The sequence below is a fragment of the Glycine soja genome, chromosome 8 (genome assembly GCF_004193775.1).
Source record: "Glycine soja cultivar W05 chromosome 8, ASM419377v2, whole genome shotgun sequence".
In the NCBI taxonomy this organism is placed as follows: domain Eukaryota; kingdom Viridiplantae; phylum Streptophyta; class Magnoliopsida; order Fabales; family Fabaceae; genus Glycine; species Glycine soja.
The window spans coordinates 16144362-16165389 of NC_041009.1; the positions used below are offsets into that span (position 1 = coordinate 16144362).

The following is a 21028-nucleotide window of genomic DNA, read 5'->3' on the forward strand; positions in this document are numbered from 1 at the left end:
CCCGATTAAAGATTTGCACTTCGCCTTCACATTCTTATCGATATGAAACCTGCACAACAAATTAGTAGACTCGGGAAACACAGTTTTCACTGCATTCATCAGTGCTAGGTCTCTGTCAGTGACAATAACAAGAGGGAGGCGATCGTGTCTTAAAAATAGGCCTCGAAATCGTTCCAAAGCCCATACAATATTATTAACACGCTCAGCCTCTAGATATGCAAACCCAGCATAGAATGTCATCGCCGTTGGTGTCACTCCAACAAAGTCAAGTAGTGGGAGTCTGTACCTGTTTGTTTTGTAGGTACTGTCTATAAAAAACACCAGATGACATGCATTGCATAACTTTACTGCATCTGGGTGACACCAAAACAGATCACGCACCACAACTTCATCCTTCAATCTATGCCAATGAATGTATTGATCACGTTCGAGAAGCTTCATCAGATGCTGCATTTCAGTATCAGCTCCTCTTATTGAAGAACGATATGCACTTCTTGCATTGTAAATTTGCTTTATCGTGGTGTAACTGTCGGCATTGTGTTCCTTCAACGTTAGCAAGATGTTTTTCGGTTTCACCATCGACTTTGTCATATCAGCAATAATTTTCTTTTCTTCCTTAGTCAATCGCCCGGCGTATGGATGCCCAACTAAGGACTTCGCCAATTCATGATTATGAATCCCACAGATCAACTTCACCATCCAACCTTCCCCTCCACGCACTAGTTTCCTACGAAGCCTGAAGGGACAACCACATTTCCTATTCCCGGTGTCTTTTCTAATGAATTCTTTATTTCTACACTTGTACGTATCACTCCTTTCACACCCAATTAACACAAATGAACTTCTTCCTCTGCTACCGGTCTCTGTATCAGATCTCATAATCACTGCAACAAATTCATTTTCATGGGCAACTGTTCGAGCCCATTGCAAAACATCATCTCGAGTAGCGAATACCTACAACGCAACCCTAACATATTAATTTTCATACAAACCATTAATTCAACCAATGACTCAAATTATCTATGATTACCTGAGATGTATTAAAAGCATTTGAACAATCGACATGTGGTTCATTCACTCCACATTCTTCTTGATTATCATAATCATAATCCATATGAACTTCTTGTGACATCGCAAAGTCATACCTCCATTGATCTTCGTCCATCTTAAGGACATATGCATCATACACAAGTACATTCAAATTATCATATAACCACATCCAAAAATTTACTACACCTTAAATAACAAACATATTAATAGCACATATGCATCATACACGACTATATTAAAATTATCATATAACCACATCGATAAATTGACTACTTATTAACTAACAACTAATACAAATATATTCTAAATTTATAACTACATTATTTACTTAAACTAAACTTATCACTATAATAAACAACTAATAAAACATTTTTGTACCATTATACATTTAAGTTACCTAAATCATTTAATATTATACCATTATACCTAATTAAATCAATAATCCACAACATATATAAAACAAAAATAAAAAAAAATTATAAAACAGAAATATATATATATATATATATACCATTATAAAACAAAAAAATTATTAAATGAATTTTATTGTTATAAATTTTAATGTCCACAATATATACCATTATACCTAATTAAACAAATAATCCATTATTAACTAACAGAAATATATATATATATATATATATATATATATATATATAAATTATAAAACAGAAATAAAAAAAATGCTAATAATTAAACATTCCGGAAGAATGTCTTCCGGAAGTTACTGAGGCCTATTCCGAAAGAAGTGCTTCCGGAAAACACTTCCGGAAGCACTTCTTCCGGAATGGGACTCAGTAACTTCCAGAATACCTTCTTCCGGAAGTTACTGAGGTTCCGGAAGTTACTGAGGCCTATTCTGGAAGAAGTGCTTCCGGAATGGGCCTCAGTAACTTCCGGAAGACCTTCTTCCGGAAGTTACCCATTCCGGAAGTGTTTTCCGGAAACACTTCTTCCGGAATAGGCCTCAGTGCCTAAAATTTCTTCCGGATACACTTTTTTTTACTGTTTTTCTTCTCTAAAAACTAGCCGGAAAAGAAAAAAAATACCCATAAAAGCGTACCTCCGACAAAATAGGAAGAACAGCCACTAACAAAACTTCAAATACCGAACACGGGACCACCGAATCTCTAAATACTTCACGGGACCACCAATTGAAACTGCAAAAGGGACCACCGAAAGAACACCAAGCAACCGGAAGAAACAAAACAAAAGAAAGCGAAAGGCAGTAAAAAGAAGCGAAGAAAGCGAAAGCGCAGTAGAAAGAAGCGTGTACGCGTTAATTTAAAGAAAATTACACAAGGGCAAAATCGTCATTACATACGCATTAAATATTATTTTATTTTTACTTATTATTATAAAATGAAAATTCTTATTTCGTTACATACGTTCACTAATTATTTAATTATTTATGTATAATAATATTAATTATTTTATAATTTAATTTATCCATTAAAAGTAAATTATATTATCAAATAATTTTTTTTTAAAAAAAAGTTAACTTCCGGAAGAAGGTTCTTCCGGAAACTTCTGGATGACGTTCTTCCGGAAGTGGTTTGTGGGTACTTCCGAAATTCACAAATTCTTCTTCCGGAAGATGTTTTTTTCCGGAAACTTTTCGGAAAAGCTTTTTCCGAAAAGTTTCCGGAAATACTTCTTCGGAAAGAAGAATTATTGAAGGGCAATTTTGCCACTTCACTGTTTGCTGGGTGTCCCAGCAATAATGCTGGGTGCACGTAGCAACTCCCTATTTTGTCACCAGCTTACAAAGCAACCCCTCACCCGCTTTCATTTGATGATGTGGTGTTTCACGAGCCCAAAGGGTAATTTTGGAATAATGTCACATTCATAAATCATAACACTTAGAATATATTTATCCTTTTTTTTTTTTAATTCAACGATTAACTATATAAACTGAACTCAACTTACCTGTTTCTGGCCTAGGATTTTCACTTAGTTCTTATGGTTTTATAATATACTCTAATTATCAATCTTTTGTTTATTTGGTATAATCCCCATAGTCATTATTTCCCAAAATATTGTTGGTGTCAAATCAAACATTATGCAAAGATGAATTGCAGTGATTATATTTGTGTGTTCTTTGTTGCAAAAGAAGACAAATTTTGGCAAAAGATAGTAGATGATGTTTTTATAAGTCTGTTTTTATATTTAGTCTCTTCCATTAATTATTTTCATTCCTGAAAGTTCTTCTTGTTCTCTTGTTTCCTCTTAAGAGTCCACTTTCTTTCATTATCTCCGTTTGTTACGCCCCACAAGAACATGGAGATGTAAGATTACTTTTTCGACCTGTCCGATCATTTAGCTCATGTGATTATCACTAAAGCCAAACCCAATATGTACGAGGCAGCTAAATTGGCTTGTCTTTCCAAAACATTGGAGATGTTCTTTTACACAGTCGTCATAATTGTTGAAATATTACCCGCATGTTTTATTGTAAAATTTATTAATAATTCATCCGTAATCAATCAAAATTATTTAAAGTAAAAAATATTGATAATTAATATTATTTTAAAAATCGTTATTAATGATAGCATAGTTAATAATCTATACAAAATTATTTAAAACAAGATTAAATTATTTAATATACTTGCGACATAGTATATGGTTAATTAAATTTTAACATTTTTACTTATCTTAAAAGAGTTTATCAAAATTTAAAAGGTTAAAATTATATTTGTGATCTACTATATCATAAGGAAGATTAATTAATTTTGTTTTACTTTAAATAATTTTGTAAGGATTTTTATTAACTATTCATTTTATAATGTCAATCAGATTATTAATAAGATTTACAAAAAAAAAATAAGATAAATAATATTTTAATAATTATGAATGCGTAATTTTTACTCATGACACCAAAGATCGGTCTCGGGACCGGTCTTGAGAGTATCATGTTTTAGACAAATTTTAATTTTTATTGTTTTTTATGACTTATTCCTCTTTTTACATTTTATAATTTAGCTGAACGTAAATAATTTTTGTTTTAATTTGTTCGCTTTCAAATAATATTTTATGACTTATTTTGAGCTACATTCATCAAACTATCTAGACAACCCTTTGCCGGAAATAAGTTTGTCCCGATCGAAGCGTTAAGTGCATGTTCATGAGCTTTAACAGTTTGACTGTGTTTAATTTAAATTAAAGTGGTTCTAATTATTTTTTAGGTGTATTTAAAAAACTCATTTTTAATGCATTTGAATTTCCTAATATTTTTATCTAGTATTTGATAAAAACAATTTTGCATTATCATCCAATCATATATCATCATTTGAATTATTTTAAAAATTAATTAATTTTATCATAATAAATTATAATTGAATGACATATAAAGGTGTTTATTGTTAGTATATTTTTTTTTTCTCTTTTCTCTTTTCTCTATATACAAAACAATAAATGAATACTTTATCATGATACTATTAAAATTGACGAAAACTTTAAGTTCTTTATAACTTCCCAATCGGTTGCGTTGAAGCTCACAAACCATCGGAATTTTTAAATCATTTTTCATATTATTGTGATGAATAATTAATTAAATATATGGATTAATGGTCGGTTGAATTGAAGCTCACAAACCAGCATGTTTTTTTTTAATCATATTAATTGGATTTTTTTATTCTAACTAATCTATACACATTTTTTCTTTAAGGATGAGATATTAGGAAGATAAAGTATAAATATGACTGAGGAACCATATTTTTTTTATCTTCCTAAAAATATGTATAACGTATAACATGATCATAGTACAGTTGCTTATGCTTGGTTACAGAACATCAGAATAAAATAGCAGAAAAATTAATCCATTGAATAAAAGACTACAAGAATTGAGCATGCAAAACTGCAATAAATTCAGGTACAGCAAACAGAAATTGAAACACACCACTGCTTTCAGGAACATTTTTTTGGTATCAGTGAATGTATTACCTAGCTGGGGGACCAAGTTCAGTTGTGAAATTCAGAGTGACCAACTCAATTGAGTCACTGTTTTCAGTGTCACGACCACTATATTTTCGAGCTAATTCTGTCGTCAAACACTCCTTTAGCTCGTTCACTATATAGCTCATACTTGGCCTTTTGAAAGGACTAATGGACACAGAAGCCATTCCGATTTCAACAATTCTCCAGACTGAGCTAGTGTCAAAATCTTCCTTAAACCTTGAGTCAGCAATATTTTTTATATCCCCATTGGAAAGCATGGATTTAACCCACTGACTTATGTGAGTCTTATCAGGTGTTTTTGCAATAGCTGGCTGACCTGTGACCATCTCCAAAAGAACAACTCCGAAGCTGTAAACATCACTTTTCTCTGTCAATCTGCTTGATATGCTGTACCTGCCAGCCAGATCATATATTTTAATTCATTTCTCATTCATAATTTTTCGATTGAAAATTAATGTTTGAACAAAACTTAGATACACTTCCTTAGGTGTTGAGTAATCACGTAATGAAGGTATGCATTGAAGGATTACATAGATTACCAGGGTAAAACTTCAATTCTGATTGGAGAGCAGTACCAACCACAGTTAAGAAAAGTATCTAAATTTTGTCTTGACTCTTGAGTTATGTTTCTTAGTATGTCTAGAATATTTTTCCAACAAAAATGATACATAACCATATATTATAATTGAAATACTTACTCGGGATCCAAATAACCGGGAGTTCCAGCAACAACAGTGGACATATAAGATCCCCCATCTGTGGGAAAGCTTTTGGATAGCCCAAAATCAGCCAATTTTGCTTGGAAGTTTTCATTTAATAAAATATTTGCACATTTCACATCTCTGTGGATTATTGGTGGCTTACAACCGTTATGCAGATATTCCAGTCCTAATGCCATCATATCAAATTCTCAACACAAATAGATGGGAAGAATAAAAAAATTGATGGAGAAATTTACATATTTAGTTTCCTTTCTAACCTTGGGCTGCATCCAATGCTATTTGGAGTCTGTCTTCCCATGTCAAGAACTTTGCCCTACTACTTTTTCCTGCAAAACCAAATCAATAATGTTTAGTACTCATGAAAGCTTTTGGGGGTAAGTTGATTGAATGAAAAAGAATAAGGTTTTGAACTTGCATAAGCATACCTGAAACAATTTCATCCAAGTTTCCATTTGCCATATATTCATAGATGAGCCCTATGTTGTTTTCTTCATTGCAATACCCAACAAGAGAAGTCAGATTTCTATGATGAACTCTCATCAGAAGTTTAACCTGCAATTTAATAGCCTCTTTTATGTCATGAATTTGGTTGAGTTCACACAGAAATTTTGGTGCTAGTAATAACCACTTGCCTCTGCTAGGAATTGTTCATATCCTCGTACTGCTGACGGAGAAAGCATCTTTACAGCTACTTGAGTGTCATCAATAAATCCATGATAAACTTTTCCAAATCCACCTCTACCAAGAATTCTGGTAAAGTTGTTGGTGATCTTAACAAGCTCATTGAATGTATATTGCCGTTGCTTGGATGCAAATTGTGATCCATTTGGAGTGTTCGTCTCAACATAAATGTTTACATCAGATGCTAATTACATGGATATAGGTTTTAGTTTTTTACAAAGTATAATGAAATCAGAACATGGAAACAAACCAAAAAAGGTAGTTAGCAACAGCTTTACCTTGTGGTTTTTTCCTTTTAAGGCCACAGATTATAGCTGCTGCTACAATTATTAGGAGCACCAAAACCCCAGCAACTGATGCTACTACCGGGATAACTATATTATTTTTGTTCTTCTGTTGATCACCATCTGGCTGCTTGTTATTTGTCTGCTGGATGCATGGATCAGATTCACATAGATTTGGATTTTGATCCAGGCTAGCATCATTCATACAAGAATAAAATCAGAGAAATAACTTTTGCTGGTACTTCTTATTTAAAGTTTCTAAGAAAATAATTTTGCGAAGATGAGTGAAGAAATTGCAATGTTAATAATCTGAATTCAAGTTCATTCTGCATTAATATAAGATCAGGGGAAAGAAAAAAACTCAAATGATTAACAGTCTTCACTATATACATGATAAGACAGTTATATGTGTACTGTTTAGTAACCCACTGACACTTATGAAGTGAAGTATGACAGTCACGTGTACATTTATTAAATAGATTCATTATGTGTTAAATTGCTGAAGTTTGTCCAAAGGAGGAGACTCCCTGTTGCAGCTAAGGCCGTGTTTTGTACTACAAATTCTATATTAATTCTAGAATTCTTTCAATTAAACCTTCCAGTTCCTAATTTCAAATTCTTGAGTCTAACAATATAATGCTATGATAGAGAAATTAATTTACAATATTCAATATCAAATATATTTTGGATGCAAACCTCAATGATAGTGAACCTTGCTTTGATCTTTCAACAAGTCCTCCGGGAACTGGACCAGTAAGGTTGTTTTTCGCCAAGTTTCTGTGCAAAGAGGACGAATATGACACCCCTTTCTCTTCCACAAGGAACGAAAATGAACTGATGAAGGATATGGGATTAAACTTACAAGACTTTAAGTGATTGCAGTTGTGTCAGAAAATCAGGTACTGACCCGCTTAAACTATTGTTTGATAAATCCCTGAAAGAAGAAAATGCAAACATTACAATTATAAAACTCCAAGGGGAGAAAAAGTTACAAATTGAATGGATTTGGTTCCATCATTTGCTAACCAAATGAGATGAGGTACTCACAAATACTGTAACATAGTGAGCTCGGAGATGAAAGATAATATCTGTCCGGTCAGTCCACTTGAAGACAAATTCCTGATTGCATTTCCAAATATATTATCATTTGATGGTTTGAGTTTATGAATTTATGCATGATTTATTTTATGAATCATTAACTTACAAGGATGTGATTCTTGGGGTGTTATCATAACTACAATTTAGACCTTCCCAAATGTATGCTACTGGGCCACATGGATCTCCTTGCCAATTTCTATCCACCCCATAAGCGTTTTTGATGTTTGTGATAGCATCAACTTGTATTTGATATTAAAAAATAATTCAAAATAATTTGAAGTCAATTTATGCATATAGTTGAAATTCAAGTGACAATAAAAAGCATATGTCCAGATTTAGAGCATACCATCATCTTGTTCAGTTTCTGATTGAGCAAAATCTATTACTTTATAAATCTCCATGGCATTCATGATGGGTGGAAGGGTAGAAGTCCCTGTCTTAGCAAGAGAAAATAGATACCTTGTAGCTCCGGTCAAAGCTGATGTACTATATATGATATTTTTCGTCAGATATCCAGGAGTCAGAGGTCCATAGAATAACTTGCCATTCATGAAGATATTGAATGTTCTAGTTTCATTTTCTGCCAGAATTTTAACCTCGTTAAAGTGCATGTAGATGTAGAATTTCTCATTCACATTATCTGGATCCCAATAGAACTGAAATGGAGCACTAGCATTTATTGGTGTAGCAGCAGTGCTCATGACAACTTCTGGTAATTTGTAATCATTCTGGAATATATCATGATTAAGTGTGCTGCTTAATTGTGTCCACTGGTTGAATCCATGTGGCACCCAGATGCGGTCATAAACATCATAGTTGTACCTGTATACCACAATATATTTTAATCAGTGTGTGATATATTTATTTATAATAAATGAACAACAACAACAAAAGCCTTATTTCATTAGGTGAGATCAGCTATATGGATCAAATGACACTAGTAGGTTGGTGAGAGACCAAATCCTCATATATATTATTCACTATGAGATCCCTCTTAACAACTTCCTCTAATGTCTTTATTTTTGTCTCCCTTTCCTCTTTTTCATATGACTAAAAATCATGCAATTTACTATTGACGCAGATAGATCCAGTGGCCTTCTTTCTGAATTTATAATGAATGAAATTGTAACACAATATAAATGAGCTAATGAATCAGACTCAACACAATGGACTCACCTGTATACTAAGTTGGTGATGGAACCTAAATCATATCGCCGATAGTATGCCAATGATTCAGCTGACGCTGTGACATAGGAAGCATTTTTCAAAGTCCTCAATTCTATGGTTGAAATGAATGGAGCCCCTTGACCTTTGTTAACAAGACATGGATGTATGTAATCTAGTGATGGGGTGTAAATGATTTCACTGATTTCGCTGAGTGATGCATTGGGGAAGCTCACTGTGTCCCATAAATTAGGTCCAAGATGAAGATCAAATTGTGGTGGCTGATTGAGGCCATCATAGTTTCCATAAAAGAAAGTAGCTCTGATCAAATATTTAGTACCACTGGTTACATTTATTCTGTAACAGTTTCTCTCTCCACTAGGAAAACTCCTCACATATGCTAGCTGTTGTAGATGAGTACTCTTCTCTGCTGGTGAAATACTCTTGCTTACACCAGCATCTATAAATTTGGCATCTGAAATGTAAAATATGCTTGTGGTCTTCTCAGTATAGCTTGAGGATTCAGGTAGACCACAATCAATGCTAATGAATCCTGAGAGAAAGAAACAAAGAAAAGGTTTAAGTTGTATTATTTTTTGAAGACATGATAATGTAACTATAGTTAAGCTAGTTTTCAAATTTTAATAACCAAACCTGATTGATCCTGTGCTTGAACCAGAACCACAGAAATAAGTACCCCAAACAATACATAAAGAAACTGCAATAACATTCCCATCATTGTTTGATGTATCGTGTTTTGCTTAGGAAGAGAAAGATGAGTGTCATATAATCATTTTATACTGCTAAAGTCATGCCGCAGTAGTTTACCCGGCAATGTAGTTTGTGAGAGTAATTGTTGGTTTAGAAATTCTTTGGAAGATACTGTCTTACACAACCTTTCTTGGGCATTGCGTTAATATAAACTTTATTTTTAAAAAAATGTATTTTTAGTATATGAGACCCACAACTTACACTATGTTTATTGAACAGTGCCGGTAATAGAGTCATATTTTTTTCACACTATATTTTAATACTTAGCATTTCTTTTTTACTTTATAGTATGCATGTACTGTATAAATGTGCTTACTAATTGAATAAAAGTTAATAAAAATAGGATACATCACACTTTCACTTTGCAATTGAATAGAAGACTTATTATATACTTTATTGTTTATTATTCTTTTTTATCTCTCTTTCAATTATATGTCTCGGTACGTGTTTATTAATAGTCTCCAATACAAGTGTAAATTTGGGTTTAATGCAAAAGGAGTATAAAAAAATCTTTATTTAATAATAAATAATAACTAAAAATATATTAAGTTGAAGTGTTTGTAATAAACATATTAATATTTAAATGATTTTTTCTCATTAAAAAATGATATTTTTTGTGTTAAGATAATTCATATTTTATATTTTTACTTTATTTTAAATTATATATTATTCTAAATAATTAAAAATACAAAAATATTATTTTTTATTTTTTGATGTTGTCATTAAGTAAAATAAAATAATGTTAATAAACTAAAAATATAATATAGTTAAAAATAAATTTTAAAATATTTAATACTTTTAATTTCTATAAAAAAAATTAAATGAAAACTATTTTAAAATATAGATGTAATACTTTTATATAGGTCAACTAATTAAAGAAATGCCTAAAAATTAAAAAGACACGTCGGCAAGAATTTCTCTATAGTTGACCAGCAGAGTAATTAAGCTTTTTATATGTCAAGATTACGCGCGGGGTACAACTATGTGCTCGAGTTGAGTCAAAGTAAACGGGTTTAAAAAGATTATAGAAGACTTTGATACTATATTTATATGTCATTTTGGTATTATTTAAACTTTAATTCCTAAAATCATAAATATTTATTATTTTAGTGTCTAATTTTACAAAAAAAAAAATTAGTATAAAACATCGTTATAATTAGTCCTTTCCATTAAAACATTCACTTTAGCAGTTAATATTAGTAGAAAAGTGTAATGAGAAAGAATTAAAATGAATGATAATTTACAAACTCAATTACAATATATATAATTAAGGGGGGAAATGTGTAAAATTAATCACGATTAGCGGTGAGCTAGCACATACACATGTGCACGTAAAAGATATTATAAGTGCTTAGAAAGCTATCAAGAGATCGATTTCTCTATCACTCATGCAAGTTCATACATTGGAAGATTTATATTTTAAAACACATTTACTTTGATTTTCTAGGAGCAAATAGACAAGGAACAAATGGAAAGCAAGGTTGTAGATTGAATTTTATCAATGATTGGAATTAAAGATTCCATCTCTTTCGAAACAAAGGCTCGAAAAAAGTCAGATGCTTATAAATAATACCTTAGGGTTTGTTTGTGCCATTATTCCAACAAAACTATAGAATGTGAACAAAGCAATATGCTAGCGACTCCTCCAGTCAAATTTGTCATTGAGTCCACACGGATATGATATTCTAGCCATAATAATTCCCGCACATCTAAAAATAATTGCTGCAAATTTTATCGATCAATATCATCTGTGAGATGCATGGGGAGCTATTCTGTATTTGTATATATTGTGATTGTCGTAAGATCTCATTTGTGATCTAGTCATACCTAGCAGTGAGCATATCTACACAAAAGAAAGGTAGTAACTAATAATTGTTTAGAAACCTATCTTCGAGATGTTTCAACCATTTAACCATAAGCATGCCAATTCTACCTAGTAGTTTTGCCTTGAAATCTAGAGACCTTGGAAATTGGAATACTAAATCAGTTTCAAAGAGGAAATATAATAAGAAAAAAGGAAAAGCAAGTTGTACATTGAATTTTCTCTAAGATTGAAATTACACCCGGCTCTTAATTCCTAGCCTACAATGACCGAAGTAACGTCATAGCTACTTACAATAATGTTACATAGACACTCATTGTGTTAACACCTAATCATAGAAAAAAATATATATAAATATGATAGGTTATATAATGTGATAGAAAAAAAGAGATAAAAAAAATGAAAGATATTGGTAAAATATTTAAAAGGTTAAATTACACATTTAGCTCTTATAGTTTTACGATTTGTATCTGTTGTTCTTATAGTTTGAAAGTGATTGTTTTAGTCCCTATAATTTACATTTTAATTTTTTTTAGTCCCTATAATTTTAAATTAGTCTTTTTAGTTCTTATAATTTATATTTTAATTTTTATAGTTTGAAAGTGATCTTTTTAGTCCTTATAATTTGTATTTTAATTACCTTTAATTTTTGTCCTTACTATAAAAAAATATAAAAAATAACTAGTTACAAATTAATTATAAATTATCAACTATTTTTTATTACAAATTATTTTATAATAAATTAGTTATAAATTATTTATTAATATTTTTGTAGTTAATTGTAATTGATAATACTACTTATATTTTGATGGTAAAGACTGAAAGAAAATAAAAATATAAAATATAAGAACTAAAACAATCACTTTCAAATTAAGTTCGTGGACTAAAAAAATTAAAATGTAAATTATAGGAATTAAAAAATTACTTTTGAATTATAAGGACTAAAAGGTATAAATAATAAAATTATAGAGACCAAATGAATAATGAAACCTATTTAAAATAATGAAACATTTATATATCATTACTAAAAAAAACTCTTAAAGATATAAGCTTTTCCAAGTCAACTTCTATAATATGAACATGGGATGCACTCAGTGGCAAAGACCAATTCAAAGAACTTGTAGTATAAGTTAACATTACAATAAGCAATTTCTTTAGATGGATGCAAGCCACTGAACCGAAATTCCCTAATTCTGTGGATGCAAAGAAAGTAGTGCACAAAATGAACCACAACTGACGCCAACTTGGTCTTTCGCTCTCAAACAAAGATCCCTATGTTTGCGTCTTTTTGTTGCTTAAAAATGAATGAAGAAAAAGCCAAAAGTTAGCGACTTCAATGTTCTTCTTTTACACAAGTCATTTGGCTTTGTATCATTGCATGTGCCATTTTTTCAGCAAAGCTACACAAACTAAAGAAAATATATGTTTATAGGAAAATAGCTTTAGACCTACATTCTTCAAACTATCCTGATGTCCCTTTGCAAGGAATAAGTTTGTCCCGATCAAAGCATTAAGTATGAGCTTCAACCACTACCAGAAAATCGCAACTTAACAAGAAAAAATAGTTAGAGAAAAGTTTCCTAGCAAATCCCTCGCTAATTAGCGAGAGATTTGTGATTAAATAAATTTGCTGCAAATTCATTGCTGCTTCGCGATGGATCAGAGAAAGAACTATTGTTAACAGTTTGACTGTGTTTGATTTAAATTAAAGATGTTGTTCTAATTAATTTTCAGGTAAATTTTAAAGACTCGTTTTTAATGTATTTGTGTCATTTTTCTTTTGTGCGACATATTTTGTGTGTGTATATTTTGCTTCCTCGTGTTTCTTCATATTTATCCATATAAAACTATATAAATCAAGACCACAATACTTTTATAGTTGACAAAAACTTTAAGTTCTTTTGTAACCTCCAATCGGTTGAATTGAAGCTCACAAACCATCGGATATTTTGTTAACCGTTTTTAATATTGTTGTGATGAAAGATTAATTAATTCAATATATGGATTGTGTCGTTGATTTGCATTGATTGAAAACTTAAGAAGTAAATGCAAAACAAATTAAAGATGAATAATGCATAAAAAAATAAAGATGATCAATACAGTATTATTTGATTTTCCTTTTTTCTATTGTAATAGGAAATAAGAAAAGCAATGGAAATGATTATTTTTATATTTATAAATAATTCAATGTTTGAAATTGAAGTTGAATGATTATTTTTATATTTATAAAGATTTGTTCTATGTTTTCTGAGAGAAAATTCCTTTCATCAAATTTGGACAGGTAAAACTTTAATTTATAGTTACATAAATTATCAGATACTTTTTACTTTGTACCAACATATATGATATTAAATTATGTATGATATGTTATCTATAAGATTTCCGATGAATGATGAATCATACGCATAATTTATCTTCCTATAACACTTTATCCTTAAAGAAAAAATGTGTATCTAGACTTAGAAGAACAAATAATCCATCTGTCAAAAAAAATACATAAACAATTAATCCAATTATTTATTCTTTATATTTACATTTATAGATACAAGTATATCTCCGCTCTAGTCTTACTGTTATGTTCTGGATATAAGTATATCATGTAAAAAAAAATGATGATTCTCATTTTTAACTATTTTTCCTCATTTTGTAACATAAATCTGTCAAAATTAGTGCCACATGTCAAACCCTTCATAATTATTACGTGTCATACTATTTTTTTTTAAATTTCCTACATAAATATGAATTCGAATATTTTTTTTTTGCTCAGTTCAAATTATTATTTTTTAAATACTTAAAAGAATAATTTTATCATTAATAATAATGATTTACTCAAACAAAACAAGATTCTCTCAAGCAAAAAACATATATGTTATGTACAACTAAAAAATATTGCATTTATAATTTATAACTATGATGAAGAGAGATTTTTCAAAATTGAGTATGGGCTAAATACCTAGACTATAAGATTATTTTTTCTACATGTAACATATTTTAAAAAAAATTGATTTTATCTTTTTTACTTCTTCTTCGTATGTAATTCATGTGAGGCCATATGGATTGACAAGTTATATATATCTATATTGATTAACATGATATTCTAACTAACTGAGTTAATCATGTTAAAAAATAATTAACATCGATATATATAATAATAAAATTTTTAATGTATATTTAATATATATATATATATATATATATATATATATATATATATAAGTTTACATAATAAATTTTGAAATAATTGATTATGATCTAATAATATATTTTTTTATATATATAAATTTTTATTAAATCTATATATAAAATTATATTTAAAATTTATATATGTAAAAAAATATTATTATATCAAAATTAATCATTACAAAATTTATTATGTAAATTTATATGTGTATTAAATATATATTAGAAATTTTAATGGTATATATATATCGATGTTAATTATTTTTTAATATAATTAATCTATTAACTTAGTTGATTAGAACATTATGTCAATAACCTAAAATCATACGTTCAAGACTTACATGAATCATTAACTTTAAATTATCTCGTAAAATATTTTTAATATAATACGAGGCTTAGTGGGTGTATTGAAAAAAATATTAGATGTAGGAAGAAAATCTCCGAGTACAATCAAAAGCAATTCTAGCCCATCTTTCTAAGACATTTGTTTTTGGGTCCATATCACCGAATACATATCATTCATTTAATTTTATGGACCCTCTGGTTCTTTTATTGCCGATGATTGAAAAGGTTTACATTGTTATTTTGGATATTTGAAAAACTAAAATTAAAAATTGTAAGAAAAACTTGGGCCTCTCGTTCATGATATTTTGTCACCCGCTTTCATTTGATGATGTGGTCGTTTCACGAGCCCAAAGGGCAATTTTGGAATAATGTCACATTCATAAATCATAACACTTAGAAGATATTTATCCTTTTTTCTTTTTTTAATTCAACGATTAACTATATAAACTGAACTCAACTTACCTGTTTCTGGCCTAGGATTTTCACTTCGTTCTTATGGTTTTCTTGTGAAATCTTGAAGACCAATTAGCATGGCCAGTATTCTGTGTCCTTCTTTAACCATAGTCACGTCCTATGCATCCAGGAATGAACCAAAACTTGTCTGTAAACTCACTGCAGTGACAGGAAACTCTCATTCACCACTATGGTTTTCTTGCACTCGCCCTGGAAACTCAGCTAGAAACCATTTTCTGCTCAAATCCTCAAATGGGCTTCCGCTAAATGCTGTTTCTTCTAATGATGGTTTGTTCTTCATCCTCATTTTTACATGATCTGGTTCATTTTGTTTTATTAATATTTGTTATAGTGTTGCCTTGTTGCTTGATCTAGCAATTGTTCTTCCCTGTGGTGCTTGATTAGCCTTCTCAATTAAAATTGTGTCAAATTGGTTGAAGTAGAGTTAGGATTAAGAAATTTCTTAGTGTCCTCGTTATCCTTGTAGTAAAATTTAATTTTATCTAGAGAACATCTATTCTTCAATTGCATAACATGTTCTGTTTGTAAGCCAGCTGATATCACATTGACAAACAATAAGCTTTATTGTTGAATTGCCTGGATTTGATAATCACAGTGTTATTCAGAAAAAGACTTCAGACTATATATAGTCTTTATGTGGAAGCTTCTTCCCTTGCTCTACGGACAACATTTTAACCTATCATTTTCGATCCTCATACTTAAACTAGGTATACTATTTGCCTCTACCAATGCAAAAATAAAATCATACTGAAAATTTTGACTAGAGTTGGGCTTGACTTCATGTTGAGAGAAAATGTGTTGTTATTTTCATCAATTTTTATAATTTTAATATTTCTCTAGTTAGGAAAATCCATATTCCTTATTGCCAAGGGGTCACAACATGTTGTGGTCTTCTCTCTCCCTTAGCTTCTTGGCATCTTGCGGCCCCTATGTAATAAAGTGCCATTGTGATTAAAGCTTCAGTTCAAGATTGGATCTATGAGTCATAATGATTCCAATAATCATACTGTACTTTTTTGTAAAGTATATTTTTTATTTCATCCTATTGCACTGAACTCACATCTTATGTTGCAGGCCCATTTAGTTGTTTGCTTTAAGTGTTTATATGACTGTTGACAACTTCTGCATTTGTATTTAATCAAAGTTGTTTCGCTTAGCTAAAGTCATATATCATATATTCACATATTCACATATTAAGTAGGTTTAGCTGGAAGTTCAACAGCCAAAGAAGATGGCAAGCCCCAACCACTTGAAGGACCTTTTCCCTTTCCAGACTCAGAATGTACCGGATCCAACCTTAGTATAACTGTTGTTGGAGCTTCTGGAGACCTTGCTAAAAAGAAGATTTTTCCAGCACTCTTTGCTCTTTTTTATGAAGATTGGCTACCTAAGGTCCGATTGTCGTAGTATTTAGTTTCATTTGGCAATGACACTTCAAACATTGGGGAATTGAGAAATGCTAGCGACACACTGTCTAAGATACTCTTTTAAACTCACTTTTTATTATTGGTTTGTTAGTAGAAATTTATTAGAAATTATAAATCTATGTGAATCTCACTTCTTATTTAATGAGTCTTCCTTCTGATTTTCTAGTTTTCAATAAATTTTAACCAATAATAGTGAGTGTGTTAGAAGTGTATTAGAGAGTGTGTCACTAGCACTCCTCGAGATATTTTAGATGATTTAAATGTTTTGGAACATTAAGTTTGGGTCTGCATGGTTGTAATCTTTATGCAGAATTTTCTTGTGTTTGGATTTGCTCGAACTAAAATGACCGATGAAGAATTAAGGAACATGATTAGCAAGACATTAACATGCAGAATTGATACGAGGTAAATGTCATTGCAGCAATACTATTTGATACAATCTTGTAACCAATCATGGTTGAAGAGAAAGAAGATTAAGGCTTAAGTAAATGGGTAACTGATAAAGTGCAATGAACTTCTTTTCATTTTTTTTTTATCTTTTCTCGAGTCTATCATTGAAACATGTGTACAGTTTAGCCTTTATGTTATTATGCTAACATGATGTAAAACCTCACCTTATGCTTTTTCCATGCTTCCTTTCATTTTATGCATGTTGATACAAGTTTAACATGCAGGGAAAATTGCCAAGATAAAATGGATCAGTTCTTAAAAAGATGCTTTTACCATTCTGGTCAATACAACTCCGAGGACCACTTTTCTGAATTGGGTAGCAAGCTGAGAGAGAAAGAGGTAATATATTTACCATCTTCTTCTCCTTAGATCAGAAAATGAAAAAAAAAATTGGAAGACATTTTCCACCAGAAGCAAACACTAGAAAAAAATGGAAGATAATTAGATAAATCATGTTATCTGATCTTGTATGCTATTTTTTTTTAAAATTTAATATAAATGTTCAAAAAACCGAAACACCCCTAATCTAAACATGAATCTCTTCTACTAGGGTGTGTCACAACTACTTTCTGAAAGTAGTCCCTGGAAGTCGAACTGGCTTCAGAAAACAATTCAATATTGCTTCAAAGCCTGAGTCCTAAGTTTAGGAGATCTTTCTTCTGTGTAGAATAGAGTGCACAAACCTTTAGAGCAGATGGTGATTTGAAAATTAAAACCGTAGTGCTACAAAAGGGTGATATTATCAATCATAAAATTTAAGGCATCTTATATTCCCAGAATTAAATTTATACGAATAATTGCTCTTGAAACTATGCTTAGATATATTTGACAATGGCCTTTTCTAGGGTGGAAAACTATCAAACAGATTGTTTTATTTGTCAATACCTCCAAACATATTTGTGGATGTGGTGAGATGCGCTAGTCTTAAAGCTTCTTCAAAAGATGGATGGACAAGGGTTATTGTTGAAAAGCCATTTGGTCGTGACTCTGAATCATCTAGTGAGCTAACAAAGAGTTTGAAGCAGCACCTCACTGAAGACCAAATATTCAGGTGCATTTGGTTTTTTTTTTTTTTTAACAAGCTAAAGTCAAAAGCTTGGACTCATTGGAAATTCTTTAGGATTGACCATTACTTGGGTAAGGAGCTCGTGGAGAATCTATCAGTGCTTCGCTTTTCAAATCTTGTTTTTGAGCCTCTATGGTCCCGGAATTACATTCGCAATGTGCAGATAATATTTTCTGAAGATTTTGGAACTGAAGGAAGAGGAGGGTGAGTACTGAGCAATTTTATGTCATACATGTTTCTTGATGATGTTCCAGAGAAATGATAATTCACACAACTAATTGAACAGTATTTTTGCTTTTCTTTAGTTATTTTGATCACTATGGAATCATTCGTGATATAATGCAAAATCATCTTCTGCAAATACTAGCATTGTTTGCAATGGAAACACCTGTCAGCTTGGCTGCTGAGGACATCAGAAATGAAAAGGTACATCCCTTTTGTCGATTCATAGTATACCTAGATAATAATATTTCGTTACTGTTTCAATTCAGTCCTCCTAAATGTCCTATAATCTTATGGAAAGATTTCAGCCAATATAATGATGTTCAGTGATTACTGAGAATGGTCTCAACTCAGGTTAAGGTTCTGAGATCAATGAGACCACTCGAGCTTGAAAATGTTGTTGTTGGTCAATATAAGGGCCACAGCAAGGGTGGTAAATCACATCCTGCTTATACAGATGATCCAACTGTTCCAAAGGGTAGTCTTACTCCAACATTTGCAGCAGCAGCTCTTTTTATTGACAATGCCAGATGGGATGGGGTTCCTTTTCTTATGAAAGCTGGCAAGGCTCTCCATACTAAACGGTATGCAATATTTCTTCTTTCTTTAGGTAAATTATGTCTTTGAATTTGCTGTGCATTCTTTGGAATTATTACGAACAAAAAAACTCCCAAAAAAAAATGTATCCAGTGCAGAAATCAGAGTACAATTCAGACACGTCCCAGGTAACTTGTACAAGAGGAATTTTGGAACTGATCTGGACAAAGCTACAAATGAGCTTGTGCTTCGTGTACAACCCGACGAAGCTATATATTTGAAGATCAACAATAAAGTTCCTGGTCTTGGAATGAGACTAGACAGAAGTGACCTGAATTTGCTTTTCCGGGCAAGGTATAAGATCTATTAGACATGTTCTGCATAGAGTTGACTGAATTAAATTCAATTTAAATTGAAAATTTTAAGTCAAAATTGTTTTTTTCTCAATGAAGGTATCTTATAAAATACTAGATGCATATGAAGTTACACTTCCCTGCAATATTGGAGTTAGGTTTTCCCATAGAAGTTATTGTTCTGACCCTTGTTATTTGTTAATAATTTGTCTGTTTCGGCATTTCCTTCTTCATAACTATCCTCGGAGATACCTCTTGCTTGTGAAATATAGATTAAGAATCTTATAAAATTCCATCAGCTAAGAATGGTCATAGTATTGGACGAAATACAATCATGTTTTGATAAGGGCATTAATATACAACTTTCAATTTCTGTATAGGTATCCAAGAGAAATACCAGATGCATATGAAAGGTTACTCTTAGATGCCATTGAAGGTGAGCGAAGGCTGTTCATTAGAAGCGATGAGCTAGATGCAGCTTGGGCACTATTCACTCCTTTGCTAAAAGAAATTGAAAACAAGAAGATTGCTCCAGAGCTCTACCCCTACGGTAGCAGAGGACCAGTTGGAGCACATTACCTTGCTGCAAGGCACAATGTAAGATGGGGAGATCTCGGAGAAGACTAATAAATGGCAGGACTTTTTTGTGATCAAGCACATTCATTATCAGTTTCTTTTCCATCACATTACAGGACAGCTCCGTGCTTACCTCGCCTCGGTTGGAAAGAGGAAGTTTCATATAGAATGATAGCATACTTTTTTATATACGATAGCCTGTGCTTTCCACACTGATGGCAAGTTGATTTAAAATAATAACTATTGCATAGTATGATAGAAACTGGATCAGAAAAGGAAGAAAGACAAAATTTCTTATTGATTGAGTGTATCTCTACAAACAAATCCCTTGGATATTCAAGAGATACAGGCCTCTATCCCTTAAATAACTAACTGACCTATCATAAAATTAGTAATGAAGAACAACTGAAGCATCGTCAATTGGAGCAAATGCAGCTCAACCTCAAAATCTGTATCTTTTGTGGTTGATTTAATGGAACATTCTTTACAGTGAAACTTCTAGAGTTTAGCATATGAATGATACAAACAAGTACAACCAACAAGTTAAGAAAGTACTATGTACAGCTTCAAGCAACCTGATGAGTACCACCAATAGGAGTTAAATTCAGTGGAAGGAACTTATCCCCATAACGTAGCAAACTTGAGTTAAAATCTCCGTTGAGAGAGGTATCCATTGTCCACATCTGAAGCATCGTCAATTGGAGCAAATGCAGCTCAACCTCAAAATCTGTATCTTTTGTGGTTGATTTAATGGAACATTCTTTACAGTGAAACTTCTAGAGTTTAGCATATGAATGATACAAACAAGTACAACCAACAAGTTAAGAAAGTACTATGTACAGCTTCAAG

At 31.3% G+C, this 21028-nt stretch overlaps 2 protein-coding genes across 3 annotated transcripts; one reads left to right on the forward strand and one right to left on the reverse strand.

Annotated features, from left to right (window-relative positions):
* Window positions 1-4831: 4831 nt before the first annotated feature.
* On the reverse strand, window positions 4832-9741 carry LOC114422344 (LRR receptor-like serine/threonine-protein kinase IOS1). The gene is made up of 13 exons (XM_028388658.1): window positions 9611-9741; window positions 8969-9509; window positions 8139-8614; window positions 7899-8031; window positions 7742-7813; window positions 7557-7628; window positions 7391-7471; window positions 6689-6885; window positions 6362-6594; window positions 6155-6281; window positions 5987-6055; window positions 5706-5895; window positions 4832-5400 (listed from the first exon to the last, which is right to left on the reverse strand). Exons 1-13 carry the CDS (start codon window positions 9693-9695, stop codon window positions 4989-4991), a joined length of 2688 nt encoding a protein of 895 aa, XP_028244459.1. The 5' UTR covers window positions 9696-9741; the 3' UTR covers window positions 4832-4988.
* A 5783-nt stretch (window positions 9742-15524) lies between these two features.
* Window positions 15525-20523, forward strand: LOC114422349 (glucose-6-phosphate 1-dehydrogenase, chloroplastic-like). 2 transcript variants are annotated; one of them, XM_028388663.1, is made up of 10 exons: window positions 15525-15815; window positions 16747-16940; window positions 17286-17380; window positions 17650-17764; window positions 18271-18476; window positions 18546-18695; window positions 18797-18917; window positions 19068-19297; window positions 19404-19604; window positions 19984-20523. In XM_028388663.1, the coding sequence occupies exons 1-10, from the start codon at window positions 15605-15607 to the stop codon at window positions 20228-20230; spliced, it is 1770 nt and encodes a 589-aa protein (XP_028244464.1). In that variant the 5' UTR covers window positions 15525-15604; the 3' UTR covers window positions 20231-20523. The 2 variants fall into 2 exon arrangements, with proteins under 2 accessions (XP_028244464.1, XP_028244465.1); XM_028388664.1 differs by having other exon boundaries at window positions 16750-16940; window positions 19984-20230.
* Window positions 20524-21028: the final 505 nt, after the last annotated feature.